Source organism: Urocampus carinirostris, chromosome 8 (assembly GCF_059441175.1).
Source record: "Urocampus carinirostris isolate Australia breed hairy pipefish chromosome 8, RoL_Ucar_1.0, whole genome shotgun sequence".
Classification (NCBI taxonomy): Eukaryota; Metazoa; Chordata; class Actinopteri; order Syngnathiformes; family Syngnathidae; genus Urocampus; species Urocampus carinirostris.
In genome coordinates, this window is record NC_142356.1 from 9,158,178 (window position 1) to 9,174,004 (window position 15,827).

General features: G+C 40.8%; 1 protein-coding gene across 3 annotated transcripts in view; it reads right to left on the minus strand.

The window, feature by feature from the left end:
- palm3 (paralemmin 3) overlaps positions 1–15,827 on the minus strand; it is a 72,561-nt gene that overhangs the window by 11,416 nt on the left and 45,318 nt on the right. For all 3 annotated transcript variants that reach the window (XM_088341541.1, XM_088341539.1, XM_088341540.1), the window contains exon 4: positions 2,955–3,070. In XM_088341541.1, coding sequence (XP_088197667.1) covers positions 2,955–3,070 — 116 coding nt within the window. The remainder of the gene's footprint in view (positions 1–2,954; positions 3,071–15,827) is intronic.

The window sequence follows — 15,827 nt, forward strand, 5'->3', positions numbered from 1 at the left end:
ATAAGTAACCTGTATTGTTTTGTACAGAAAATAAAATAAACATTTCATAAAATAATATGCTCTATAAAGATAAATAAAGTGAGGCTTAACTTCAAGAGGTCGAAAAAAGCGTTCTGACCATTTTCTCAACCGCATCAAGCTTTCTTATTCCACTTTCATTTCAAAAGAAACAGCGCGCCTCTTCCTTACACTTTACAGCAACCATATTGAATGGATGCAGGAGATATTAAACAATAAAAATGTAACAGTTCTTAGCGCTCTAGCGATACAGTATACGTTATGATTACACACAAACCAGGAAGTAGAAGCCTTCTTCTTCGGTGTGAATGCTCACACAGCGCCACACGCCAGTAGCGGCAGAAAAAAGCACTACAACACTGTCCTCTACTTGCAAAAAGGTGCACACGATACAAAATTTAACTTACAGCAATGTCCGGATATTTTTGGACATCCTGAAAAAAATTATCGTATCTGCAGGAATCCGTAAGTCGAACGTGCGTAAGCCGGGAGGTGTCTGTCTACGTATTGAGTAAAAGCTTAGACACAGAGTGTAGTGGGACCTCAACTAACCCCATGAAAAAATATTTACCACTGATGCGGAGACAGGAGAAGAAAGATGGGGTAAAGAGACGAACAAAAGTTTCCTGCCATAGCGTTTCACTGCGACCTTGGAGGGAGACGAGCAAAGACCGGTGTAGTTGCTATGTTAAAAACGTTGGCAGCGAACAGCACGAACCCAAATAAATTAAGCTGCCCCCAAAGACATTCACGCTGATACTGACGTTTTTCTTCAGTAAAAATGTGCCGCAACGGGTAGATTTGATATGAACGAAAGTGACATGTTACCATCAACATCGAGCTATCTTTGCTTTGTGATCACTTAAAACAAAACGTTCGATCTTGGGGGGGGCGCAAGAGGATTTCTTCTTCTGATTGGGGGTGTGACAGAAAATAATTGATAACAATCCGCTACCGATACTTTTTGCTGTGAAATGTCATGCCCATTGAATTCTTAAACCCTCCCTTTAGGGACGGTTTACCTCTACGATAAACACAGCACAATAAATAACTACAATTCAAACTTTCACAGTACAGTGGAACCTCGGTTCTCGAGCATAATCCGTTCCAGAACCCTGTTCGAAAACCGTTTTGTTCGATCACCGAAATCATTTTTCCCATTAGAAATAATGTAAATCTTTTTAATCCGTTCCAACACCCTGAATGTTTACCTTGAACGTAAACATAAAGCTAACCCAAGCTATTCGTACGTCCGCGTTATCGTAATCTTCCGTACGAAAGATTATGCTAACATGAACGTGTGAAAATAAAAAAATCAGGTCGTTTACAAGTCATTTAGCACGTTCACTGTAGAAGGAAAAAATACATGAAAGTATAATTAAGTAGAATAATACATTTTCTTATTCAAATTATTAATTCATTTTCTGTATTAAATGTGTTGGTAATATACTGATTAAAGGGATCACCATTTTCTCATTTTATACTTCCTTTTTTTCTTAACTTCTTTATACAACAATAATGATTCGTAATATAATGCATCAAAACAAGTGAGCCGTTTGAGAGCCGGCTCTCTTTAATGAATTGAGCCGAAAAGGCTGGCTCTCTAAAAAGAGACGGACTTCCGTTTACTACATAACTACTACATGAAATCCGAGGCGGCAGACGCATGCGCACAGTAGCATCAAACCGCTCGCTTCGCTTGCAACGAAAAAAAAACCCCGATACCGAGATAGAGGCTACCGCGGCGAACTCGTTTGACTTGATTGATTTGCCGTTTCGTGATAGTCGGTGTATACCGGATGGTACCCATCTCATCTCATCTCATTAGCCGTACCGCTTATCCTCAGTAGGGTCGCGGGGGGCTGGAGCCCATCCCAGCAATCATCGGGCAGTGGGCAGGGGACACCCTGAACTGGTTGCCAGCCAATCGCAGGGCACACAGGGACAGACAACTCATTCGCTCATTCACACCTAGGGACAATTTGGACCGGCCAATTCACCTGAAATGCATGTCTTTGGAATGTGGGAGGAAACCGGAGTGCCCGGAGGAAACCCACGCAAGCACGGGGAGAACATACAAACTCCGCACAGAAAGTCTGGAGCTGGATTTGAACCCACGACAGGTTCCCATGACATGAACTGTGCCGCACAAGCGCTAACCACTGCGCCGCCGTGCTGCCCCGGATGGTACCCATAATTGACAAATTTGCCTTTTTCCGTACAGATTTTCTTGTACGTCGTACACGTCTTAAAATGCATAATAAACATACTTTGTACGGCAAAAACGTACAGTTTGACGGGTATGATAAATGTGGCCCTCTCATGCGCCTGGCAGGCATGGTGCAGCAGCGGGCCAGGTAGGGAGAAATGCTAAAGGTGTCCCTGTCAGTCACGCAGACAGGTATGAACATAGTGAGTCGCTGAGGGCGCTGGGTGAGAGGAGGAGAACCACGCAGTATTCGAATAGAAGCGGCGCCTTGAGGAAATTGGTGGATGGGGTGAAGCATTGATCCCGAATCATTAGTATTGATCCAATCCAAGTACTTGTAAGAATCGATCCACCCACCCCCAGTAGGTGGAGCCATAGAGCACCCCAAAAAAATCCTAGCCTAAAAACATGCATAGTTAATTAGTTTTTTCCCTGCACACTCCAGGAACTCTGTTGCTCAGAGTGTTTACATCCACTCAAGGGGACATAGAAGATGAGGTTTGAGTAATAATAACTGTTTAATCCCCGAGAGTGACGTCTTGAAGAATAGAACGTACCAGCACAGCCAAAGCTTTTTTTCCTTTTTTTTTTTAAAAGCATGCATAATACACAACCGACCAAAGTGAGTGGAAACAAGAAAGGAAAGGAAGCAGGGCGACATGCATAATGCAGAAGGCGATCATTCTATGAGCAAAACACATCTTCTGGAGTGAGGTTTGGCTTGTACCTGTGATTTTCCACATCCGGAGTGGCCCACGGAGGAGAGCGTGGGCTTTGGGAATCCGGCGAGGAATGGGACGAAGGAGCTCCATCCGAGAGCCATTGATCCCTCAACGATTTTCTCTGGAGGGACACAGTGAAGAGGAGGAAAAGGCCTTGAAAAGCATTTTTCAAGAGGAACGTGTCCAAAAAGCTTTAGTGTGCCACCCATCGGTAACTTGGACGCTAAAGTACAACAGGAGAACCTCATTTTGACCATACATCAAATGATTCATTCCACTTCTGCTCAAGTGTTTAATGACGTTTTTAACTTGAGAAGGGAAAAACATAAGTTGCACGGGAGTATAAGTCACACCCCCGGCCAATCTATGCAAAAAACAGATATACAGTGGAACCTCGCTAGTTCGCGATTCCACTTTTGCGGGTTCAGAGCTTCGCGGGTCTAAAAAATATACCTTACCTTCTCAATAAAAGAATTTATTGACTTGACGCCATTGAGCGCGAGCTTATGTTAACTGAGGACACGGTGTGGACACTCTTATTGTGAAGGGGAGGGGGAGGCCCTGGGGGGGGGATACTATATACCTGTATACGTTTTTTTAAGCATTTTTGAAGGGGCGCCGCTTCTTCGCGGATTTTCAGTTTTCGCGGGTGGTCTTGGTCCCCATCAACCATGATAACTGAGGGATTACTGTATTATAAGGTAGTCCTTCGCAAAATGGACTAAGGTATAACAATATTGCAATGAAAATAAGCGCAAAAACATTTAGCGGCATCAAATTTTGACAAACTTGAATATGATACTTAAGTGCGGTTATTTCCACGAACATTTAGCAGCAACAATTAAATACCCCAAAATAAGTTGTGAGGTACCGCATTTTACGCACTATGAGTCGCTCCAGAGTACAAGTCGCACCAGGCCAAAAATGTAAAAGGGAAAAAAAATCATATGCAGTACACACGCTGCCCTACTGTACTTACGAACAAGATTGGACGATCTTTCGTGAGTTGAATTTGTTGGTAAGTGGCTTCAGTTATATTTTGTATGGAATGTATGTTTAAGGTTTATTTGAGTATGTTTAAGGCTTATATATGTAACTTGGTATTCGTACAAAAAAATAAACATAAATATGCTCTATAAAGATAAATAAAGTTAAGTTTAACTTATTTTTGGGAGATGGGCTTCGAGAGGTCCTCCTTCGCGGTAAAAAGTGGCAAAAAAAAAGCGTTCCAAGCATTTTCTCAACCGCATCAAGCTTTCTTATTCCACTTTTGTTTCAAAAAGAAAGGGCTCGCCTCTTCTTTACACTTAACACTAACCATATTGAATGGATGCACGAGATATTAAACAATAAAAACGCTAAGTTCTTAGCGCGCAGGAGATACAGAATAGAATGTTTACACACCAACAAGGAAGAGGAAGCGGATTTATTTTCTTCTGGTTGGATGCTGGGTTAGCTCTCACAGAGCCACACTTATTTTGTGCAAACAAGCACTACAGTACTGTCCTGTACTCGCAAAAAGGTGCACACAATACAAAATGTAATCTAAAGGAATGTCCAGTTATTTTTCGACATCCTTAAAAAAATGTTCATATGTACCGTTTTGCGTGAGTAGGGGAGAGTCTGTACAAGGCAAACTAAAAAAATGCAAAATAAAAATAAAATACAGTAATCAGAACTAAGAAGAACTAAGAAGAGAAAAAGGATGAGACTATCAGGACAAAAAAATTAATTATAAGGTAGTGCTTAGCAAAATGACCTAAGGTATAATGATAATGAAATAATAAAAAAGAAGAGCAACAATCAAGGAACCCAAAATATGTCACGAGGTACCGTAATCTCTGCACTATGAGTCGCTCCTGAGTACAAGTCGCACCAGCCAATAAATGTATATTTGAGAAGGAAGAATTCTCACCCCGGTCAAACTGTAAAAAATAAACCTGCGACTTGTAGTCCAGAAAAAAACAATTTGACCAGACTTTTACATGAAATAATAAATGGTATAGTCCAGTTTAGTTTTTAAATGTACAGGAAAAAAGAAAGAAATGGAGTAGTGCCCCGAGGACTCTGGCTTGTTAAGGGTAAAACACGATTGACGGTTGTAAATGCTTTACAATGGCGCCCTCTGCTGACAGACTATCTGAGTAACTGAGATTTTTGAAAGATTGCTGTGCCGGATGGATACCCAGATTTCATACGCGTTGCCGGACTGCTACACGCCGCAATGCCTGACATTGAATGACTAGATCTGAATATTATATTACTACTTGTTTTAATGTTAGTAAAATAAAAGTATAAACTATTCTTGGTACTTAAATTAAAAAAAAATGATTGACTAATGGGCACATAAATGCTTTAAATTTATTTTAAGAATTATTTTAAATAGAATACAAAAACAACTAATTATAAACATGTATTTAAATCGGAAAAAAATGATTTCAATGAGAAAAGAAATATAGTATACTTGAAATGATTAGAACGGTATGAGCTTCATTCTTTTTTTAATTCTCGTTAACTAAAAAAATATTCTACTTAAATTGTAAGATTATATCCAGGTGCTATTTGTATTCTTGCATTAATTGTATCATCTTGGGGCTCTGCTAACTATTCATCGAGATCTGGTCACAAGCCTGCCTCCCCTGATTTTACGGTAACTCATTGTTCTTTTCTGTTACAAAAGTTTCAGTTTTCTTACTGTTCATTTATTGTGCTCGCACGCCATCGAGCAACCAGCATTTTATCACTCCATTTAATCATGTAATTTTGTTTAAGCCAATCAGATCCGTTTCATGTATTCATGTGATCTTGATAAAGCCAATTAGATATATTATTTTACGCCTGTGTTTTGAATAAATGGGCAAGTAGTTATTGGATGGGTGTCTTTTCTCTCTGAGCCGATCTTGGAACCAGATCTAGGGGAAAGCTCAGGTGGGATGCGCCACCGACGAAAGGGCTACCCAACAACAATCTCCGACATAGGATGTGTTTCTTTCTTTACTGTAATACAATCTCAAGTTTTAACCTTGACACTTACTTATTCTGGAAAGGTTTTTAAAAGAACTAATAAACCAGCTACTGACCAAACCAGACAAATCATAATTGAACTTGAAGGTAAGACTTTAATAGTCTTTGTCTGAGACTCAAAGCTTGTAGTCATAATTATCCATGCCACATTCATCTGCATAATTGTTTTCTCACATGCAGTTTGCGTCCTCACCTGCTGATAACCTATCATATTTTTCATAACATCACTGCCTAACTGCACGCCCCCTGCTGACAAGAAAAATAAAGGACTTCTGTTCCAAGAATATTACTTTGACACTTAAGATAAGAAGGTACACCTTTTAAAACTCATACAAAATATAATTCATCCCCCAAGATAAATATTGGATTAAGTTAATTGGAAACCCCCTTTCCCCTCATAAAAATGTTATAACGCACTTAAAAAGAACCAAATGTAACATTTAACTCATTAAATAGCAGACGTTTCTCTCCAATTGGATGAGCCGGTGGCCAGCCAATTTTTGCCAGAAGTTTTGAATGAAATGATATGAAATGATCTGAATTTATATACTGCTTTTCAAGTCAAGGCTTCCCAAAGCGCTTTACAGTGTGCTTCACATTTCCCAATAGCAGCCGTGCAGCCATGTAAGGCGCTATCCTGCTTATTGGGGGCATTAGGGGTTCAGTGTCTTACCCAAGGACACTTCGACATGTAACACGGAGGAGCCGGGATTTGAACTGCGATCTCTTGATCCCAAAACGAGCGCTCTACCTCCTGAGCCACTGCCGCCCCCATTGAAGGCCCATAGAAAATGTAGTTCTGTGGCTTTATAGGCTTAGGACATCTCAAAAGAAAGCTTAATCTCTAATCTTTTATTAGAAAAAAAGTATGTTTCTAGCTTTACAATTGTTTAGTAAACATAAGTTGAACAATGCTAAGTTTCTCATAAATACTTGTTTCCCCAAAAAACTTCTGATGAAAAAAAAAAAAAAAACCTTTTTGTGAAAGGATGCGTTTCAAGCAGAACTTTCACTCTAGTGATTGTCTTTGCATTTGTGATACCTCCAATATTTAAACAATGATTTCCTTAAGTATAAGAACACTGAACTTATACATGAACGATGCATGAGCTTTGCAAGAATTTTTTTGCGCCAGTTGACGTGATCATATTCCTGGGGATGTGCACAAAACGTCGTCCCTCTTTGACCAGACGGTGACAATGGACTGGTTCATTTTTTAATTTTCTTTATTTTTTTTAGAAAGAAAAATCTTGAAGTGTTAACCGTCTGTACTTGTCCATATCTTCGCTACTCTGACCACACTGCTTCACTATGCCAATACTCGACAGATGGGGCCACCTACACACTCTTAATCGCTAGGTACAGGGAGTAAGGAAGTAGGAAGCAACTAGGAATCACTCACACACCGACAGTTGCCTTGCATAATAGTCTGTGGTTTGCAATAATCTGTGGTCTGTGCAGCCCTTTGAGACTCTTTGTGATCCAGGGCTTTACAAATAAACATGACCTGACTTGGCTTTACTTGCATGGCTGACGCTGCTACCTGCTTGTCAGGGGCATCGAACCTGCGGCCTCTTGATCCCAAGACAAACGCGTTACCTCCTGAGCTACTGCTGTCCCTAAAATATCTGATCAAAGCCACCCCTGCCATCTAATGGTGATTTGTCAAACTTAAAGCATTCCCAGAGGCTTGATACTATTGATCTGTGCTAATCCCTTTACAATAGTTAACGAAAAATCCTATTTTTAGGTTTTGGCACTCAGGGACAATGCTTCTGAAAATGTATTTATACGTGACGGCACTGAATAAAAGCAACGCCCGCTCAGAGTGGTGCTAGTAACTGACTGATTGAAAAGACCTTGCTTAAATTGGGTCCAATGAGTGGCTTCAAGCAAGACTGACATGTTGCCTGGTCTCATCAATGACAATTTTATGAAAGCCAGAAAAAGTTCAACAAAAAGCAAAACATCTTTCGGCCTCATAGCCAAATAATAAAACAGGCGTGATGCTGCAAATAGATGTAGACGTTTATTCACTATCTAGAGACGAGCATTATTGCGCCCGTTGAATCAACTAAATTGCGGCGCCGATCAATTTGCCCTCTGTGGGAGCAATAAATGCAAACAGATTCATTTTGAAATCGTGTAAAATGAAATCGTCGAAGATCGGACAAATTGCGTTACCGTGTTACAGGACTTTGGGAAATCAGGCTCGCAGAAATATCCATTGATTTTCACTTAATGGGGTCTCAACCCAATATCATTTATTCAACTGTCCATCTTTTTGTAATGACCAATAAAAGTAGAAAAAAAACCCATAGCAAAACAGAAAAAAAGTCAGATTAGGCAGTCTTAATTCCTTTTTTTCCCGAGAGAGAGCAATAACATATATTTGAAGACAAAATTCAGCAAAACTGCCTAAGCCGCTCTCCAGACAAAATCAAAAATTTCAGCGCATTTTATATCATTGCGTGACGTTACATGAGCCTGTGTCCCATATCAAAATAATACTGTATACCACTTTAAACTTGTCTCCCTACTGCAGTTACTTAAGATTGATGAGGCTCATGTGACCTTCATTTTTGTCCCAAACAATAGTTTCAAAACAAGGTGCAAGCAGATTTCTTTCGTAAAAATGTCACAAAATACTGCAAATGAAGGTAGTGACCTTACCTCCGCTGCAGACAGAAGTACCAACGCTTTGTGCATAGCTCCGCCCTCCCTCACCGCTCACCCAATCAAATTGCTCTGTGTGCTTGGCTGCTTTTGGGTGCTTACAGTTTTTTCTGTAGGTTTTTATCACGTATAAATGACTTTAGCGACATACAGCCAAAACAGGGTCTGTTGGTGTGACACCTTGACTGTATCCTGTCATTGGAACTGTGCTCTGGACCGAACTATGTCTATATCGCTTATGCACGCACCAAACTACAGTCTGTATTAGTCAAAATTGGAAAGTAATAGAAAAAATATGCTTGAGTATCATTTTATCCCAAAGCCATATGTACTCATAAAGAGTCATAGGTTTCTGACCTCTGCACTACACAACACAGCGACATCTAGTAGTCAATGAGGGCGGCATTAGAGGTAGCATGTTCGATTCCCGGCTCCTCCGTGTTATATGTCGAAGTGTCCTTGGGCAAGACACTGAATCCCTAATGCCCCCAATAAGCAGGATGGCGCTTTGCATGGCTGCACGGCCGCTATTGGTGTGTGTGTGTGTGTGTGTGTGTGAATGGGTAAGTGTGAAGCATATTGTAAAAGCGCTTTGGGAAGTCTTCATTGACTTGAAAAGCGCTGCAGAAATGCGGACCATTTACCATTTACCAATGATTATACAGTGTTAGTTTAGGAAAATCTCATCTCATTAGCTGCACCGCTTATCCTCAGTAGGGTCGCGGAGGTGCTGGAGCCCATCCCAGCAATCATCGGGCAGTGGGCAGGGGACACCCTGAACTGGTTGCCAGCCAATCACAGGGCACACAGGGACAGACAACTCGCTCACTCATTCACACCTAGGGACAATTTGGACCGGCCGATCCACCTGAAATGCATGTCTTTGGAATGTGGGAGGAAACCGGAGAGCCCGGAGGAACCCCACGCAAGCACAGGGAGAGCATGCAAACTCCGCACAGGAAGTCCGGTAGCTGGATTTGAACCCACACAGGAGGTTCCCAAGACCTTAGAGCTGTGCCTGCACACGCGCCAACCACTGCGCCGCCGTGCTGCCGCAGTTTAGGAGAATATTCAGCAAAAATAAACTTGCATTCACAAAATGAAAATGATCGCTTTATGAAGTAAATTTGTTTCCCATGATACTCCACTACGCGATGCACCATTAAAAATAAAAGCAGTAAGCATGTTTTTACAAGCACAGTGCATGTGATGTTTTTCCTTCTTAAAATCTGAAAATCTCCACTCCAGCCAACTTGCTCGTGTTTCCAAAAAGTCTGCCCACCGTTATTGGCTACCTCCCTTTAACTATAATGGGCACAAAACCATCTCTGTCCGCCTTTTGCCGCAGAGAACAAGCTCCTCTCTGTTACCTTGCCTGCCCTCCTCAGCTAACTGCATGCAGAATACCTCCAAACATTCCAGGAGCAGTACACCGATGCACTTTCCCTTCCTTCTTGTGTGTGTGGCGATTGACTTGACATTTATAGTGACAGATTTAGAGGAAGGTAAAATAAAACAACTCGTCGATAAATTCCAAATCCTGCGAAGGCAGACGTGTTTTTAGAACTAATGCTGTGAGCGGTCTCAAAAGGTAGGAAGAACGAGCTCATTAAAAATGAAAGTGTCCTTCAACTTAGTTTTACTGCCACAATAAAGAATTTCAACAAGCTCGCCGATGGACATGAATAAGGATAACAGACGCCTTAAGCTAAGGTTCGAAACGCTTGGGTTTGAAATTTGCACTTGGTCCGGAGGAAAAAATTGCTGATTGATGTACTTAATTTTTGGTATATTTTGTATATTTTTAGCAATTCAGGAATGGGATATGAAATAAACTCAAACGTGATTGAATACAGTATATGTTTCCACGCAGAGATAATACAGTGAAACCTCGGTTCTCGACCATAATCTGTTCCAGAACCCTGTTCGAAAACCGATTTGTTCGATCACCGAAATCATTTTTCCCATTAAAAATAATGTAAATCGTTTTAATCCGTTCCAACACCCTGAATGTTTACCTTGAATGATTAACGTAGACCTAAAGCTAACCCAGGCTAATCGTACGTCTGCGTTATCGTAATCTTCCGTACGAAAGATTACGCTAACATGAACGTGTAAAGATTAAAAAAATCAGGTCATTTACAAGTCATTTAGCACCCGGGTCTCCACAACAAGTGGTGAGCGGTTCATTGGAAAGGGGGATCCGTTCCAACACCCTGAATGTTTACCTTAAATGTTTAACGTAAACATAAAGCTAACCCAGGCTAATTGTACGTTCGCGTTACCGTAATCTTCCGTGCGAAAGATTACGCTAACATGAACGTGTAAAAATAAAAAAATTAAAAAAGGATAAAGAAAATAATTATGAATAGGATTTGTTACCTTTGTGGTGGTCAGCAGAAGGCGCAGGTGGACAGTGGGGTATTCCCTCGTAAGATCAGACACTCCACCTCCTTCATATTTTGCTATCATTTCTTTCTTAAATGCAATAGTTGTACGCGCTACTTTTCTTTTTTCACCTGTAGCAACTTTGCTGCTTGCACTGACTTTCTTCGGAGGCATAATTAGGGGCTAAAACACTTGGTACACCTATATTAAAAGCGAAAGCAAAACAAAGCACGTCCGCACGAGATAACAGTTGGTCACGAAAAGAGCGATCTACACCCGTACATCGCTCAGCATCGCACCCTAGCGTACGCACTCACGCATTACCGGCGTTCGAACTCCGATTTTTTGACCGAACAGCAAAGCAAGAATTTTTCGAAATTTTTGGTCGGACTTTGAAACAAACAGGTCCATTTATGAGAATTTATTTGTACTTAAGTATTTATTTTTCCGTTCATATCATTGTTTTTATACTACACACTTTCCAAGTCTTATTTTGTCATCTTCCTCAGACCACAGTTCAAATTTGGATCAAACAGTGTCTCACGAGCCAAAAAATGCATAATTAAGAAGGAAAAAAACATATATAATTCTCAGCCGGAGTATAAGTCTCATTTGGAAAGAAATATATTCGATAACATCTAAAAACATAACAAAACAAACAGAAAACTACATTTTGAAAGGCAATTTAAAAAAGAAAAACTGGCTGAATAACTTGGTATGGTATACCAACATAACGTTAAATGATTGACATGCCTGCTAAAATCAGCAACGTCGCAACATATTATTTAAAAAAAACTCCTGCATATAGAACATGCTAACTAAACTTTAGTTTAACTCCAAATCACAAAATCGTAAGAAATTTTCATCCTCTGTGTCACGGTAGACTATGCGCCGCTTCCTCTTTCCAGCTCCACTTTGCTTACATCAGACGTCATTTATGCTTCTCGCTGGTAGCTAACAAACTTTATAAATTTTCTTCCTGCTTATTGGCCAAATATTTCACTATTTGCCGTTACCTCATGTTGAGGTTTTTGAGTTTTTCCTTGCCTTCATATAGGTTTTAGATCAGGGGATGGTGTCATAATAGTCTGTAGTTTGAAATAATCTGTGGTCTGAGCAGCCCTTTGAGACTCATTGTGATTAAGGGCTTTACAAATCAACTTGTCGACAACAGAATATGATTTTCTTTTTGGTGCCATTTTGTTCAGTTTTCTCAGTTTTTTTAATTACCGGTGTGTCCTGAAAACTGTACCCTGAGGTGAAATGCCTACCCCTGGAATACATCACTCACGCAAATGTCACTAAAATGTCTTCATCCACCCATTTTTTGGGGTGAAATGTAACTGAACAGTAAAGCACAGAGCATTCGTTACTTGTATAGAAGTTTATTTTGAGCAGGTTGGAAATTATATATATATATATATATATATATATATATACCACAGCCATATCCCCCTAGTGGGAGGTGGCTAGAGTCATTTCTGACTCTTTTTGGGAGATTGATTCAGAGGAGGGGATTCCCAGCCCCCTCGCTCAACCCAACTGAGGTGTTGGGAGTCATTAGGTGACCAAATCCCCCAATTCCAACCCCTAAATGAACACCAAGCAGGGAGGCAACGGGTACCAATGTTTAAGTCTTAGGTATGACTCTGCCGAGGCTTGAACCACAACCTCCCAGTCTCGGGGCGGGCGCCATACCCCAAGGCCACCGAGCTGGAAATATTTACTTTGACGAAATGACGCCGCATCTTCTGAAAGTTCGGGGTAAGAAAAGGGGGTCAACACAGCAAGGTTGAAAATATTAACGTAGTGCTTGAGCACCCTCTTGTGGTTTGGTGTGACAATAACATGTGAAGTTATATACCCATTAATAGTTATTTAAAACTCAATGATATAATAATGTGTTAAAAATTTCACAGATAGGTTTCTCCCAGAGTATACGTTTAATCCCCGGCCAAAAAAACACATTGACTTAGTCAGGAAAATACGGTATTTAAAAAAACAACGGTGACCAGATGAAGGTGCTGTATCTGAGTTCGATCAGGAGGCTTCTACTAATAATGTTAACCATTGAAACCACTACTTTTATTTTTTATTTTTGAGGCAAACCGCTTGACAGAAAACAGACCTGGAGAAGGATAGGCACCGTCAGGCTGTATTTTCCTAAGACACACCATAAGAAGTAGTGCCTTGATGATCCTGGTGGTAAAGAGACCAGTGGACCGTAGTACACCGATAGTCCCAAATCTGACAGTGTTAAGTAAGTCATTTGTTGTACGCTTCTTTGCTTCTGTGCTGCTGCTTAGTTCATCGTTTATTCTCTTTTGACTATCAGACACCTTCAAAAAAGGCGACGGAGGTTGCCAAGGCTGTTCATTATTTACGACTAATATTTTTAGTTTCTCACTGTTACGCACTATGGGTTAGGAATATTATTTGCTACTGACATCATTGTCCCTTTTGACCAATCGTGTTGCCATTCTTTCATTTCCACACCCTTGAGGGCTGATCTGCTTTTTGTAACCTTTAAGACAGGGGTGTCAAACTCATTTTACTCGGGGGCCACACGATAGAACAAACATTCTGTCGGGGGCCGGACTAGTAGATTAAAGAGAAAGAAAAAGAGAAAGAAATGAGAGAAAAAGGGAGGGAAAAGGAGAGAGGGCGGGACAAAGAAAGAAAAAGAGAGGGAGAGAGCGTGAGAAACAAAAGAGATAAAAAGTCATGAGAGGGGGGGGAGAAAGGAAGGAAGAAAGAAATCCAAAGAGAAATAGAAAGACAGAGGGAGGGAAAAGAGAAAAGAAAGTGCGAAGGGTAGGAAGAAAGAGAAAAGAGAGAAAAGGAAAAAAGGAAGTTAGAGCAAAAGAAGTTAAAAAGACACAGAGAGAGAAAGAAACAAAAAGAAACCAAGAAAGAGAAAAAGACACAGAGTGAAAGAGACACAGACAGAAGGTAGGAGAAAGGGGATGGAAGAGAGAGAGAGAAATACAAGTACAGTGTCTTTGTTCGAAGCACCTGGCTTGAGCAATATCAAGTTTGCCTATTTCAACCTGCAGCTTGTTTTTCCCTTGTGCTTCTCCGAGTGTTGTCTCGCGGGCCGCCTGTTTGACACCTGTGCTTTAAGATGTGATAAAACAGGGGAAGGTGGTTTGAGAACGGGGTTTAAGTCCTCATCTGAGGCCTTCCACCCCTGTGCTCCTTGCAAGTAAAAATACATTGATGTCTTCTCTCCTTATTTTGAAGGTTTACTCAAGTTTAAACTTGATAGATACCAATATATGAGGAAAATAGATGACATAAGCCAATTCATTTTTCTTTGAATTTCCCTGCACAAGTTGTGTCTCAGTGTCAGAATATCTCCCTTTGTTTAAACACCAAGTTTGACTACTCACATTGTAGAACTCAGAAGTTTAATATTATAATATATTGATTACAAAATAAAAATGAAAAGTGTATACAGAAAGATTTAGCCAGCAATGAAAATCATCGTTTTCATGGGGCTACACAACGAAACACGGGCTAAAAAAATCCAGGTGAGTGCAATCGTATTTCCTTAATCAAAGATTTATATTTTAAATCAAAACATTGGGATGGGCGTTTGCACAAAATGTTCTCTGTTTGATAAATAACAGTCAGCATCTACAGTCACGGTGGGTGAGACGGCCCATGGCTTTGGCAACATCCAGCAGACATATCAACTCAATGAGTGCCATAACATACATTTTTAGAAACAATGTCCCTGAGTGCCAAAAAGGTAAAAATACTTTTCTTTTTTTATTTTGTTTAAAAAAATCTCTTAAAACTATTATTATCTATTATCTATCTAGGAACTATTATCAAGTTCCTAGGGGTGCACATTACAAACAAACTCACCTGGTCCGTGAACACTGCATCACTGGTTAAGAGGGCACAGCAGCGCCTGTACTTCCTGCGGAGGATGAGGAGAGCCCACCTGCCCCCACCCTCCCTCATCACATTCTACAGGGGCACCATAGAGAGTATCCTGACCAGCTGTATCTCTGTGTGGTGTGGAGGCTGCAGCGCTACCGACTGGGGTAGTGTGAGGAGGGTAACGAGGACAGCAGAGAAAATAATCGGGACTACACTTCCCTCCATTCAGGACATTGGCCAGAAGCGCTGCCTATCCCATGCTAAGAACATTATCGGGGACCCCTCTCACCCCCATCATGGACTGTTCACTCTGCTAGCCTCTGGGAAGAGGTACTGCAGTGTGCGGTGCAGGACCACCAGGTTCCGCAATAGTCTAGTCCCCCTGGCCATTAGACTGTTAAATGGTCAATCTAACATATAGTTAACCTAAATCTAAACGGCTGCTAATCTGACTTTTTGCACTACTGGCAGTTCTTTATAGCTTGCCACTCCTTGCACATTTGCTCTCTGCACTATTGTACTTACAGCGTTATTGTTACAGTGTTAATGTTACTGTTTACCTGACTTGTTAACCTGACTGCCCATTTTGCACATCTGGTTAGCTACTCCTCTTGCACTATCGGCACTATGGTAAAATACTATACGTAGCCATAATACAATACAACTTTTACTTATATCTGTACATTCGAGGAAACTGTGCGGGTCAGATGTATCGACATTTCGTTCTGTATACACGTGTACTAGAATGACAATAAAGTAGATCTGAATCTGAATCTGAATTAAGGGTCTGGCACAGCTCATCAGTATTTAAGCCTCTGGGAATGATTTCAGTCCGAAAAATCACCATTAGATAGCAGGAGTGGGTTTGAACAGATCTTTGTCCACAAAGCCTCTACTTC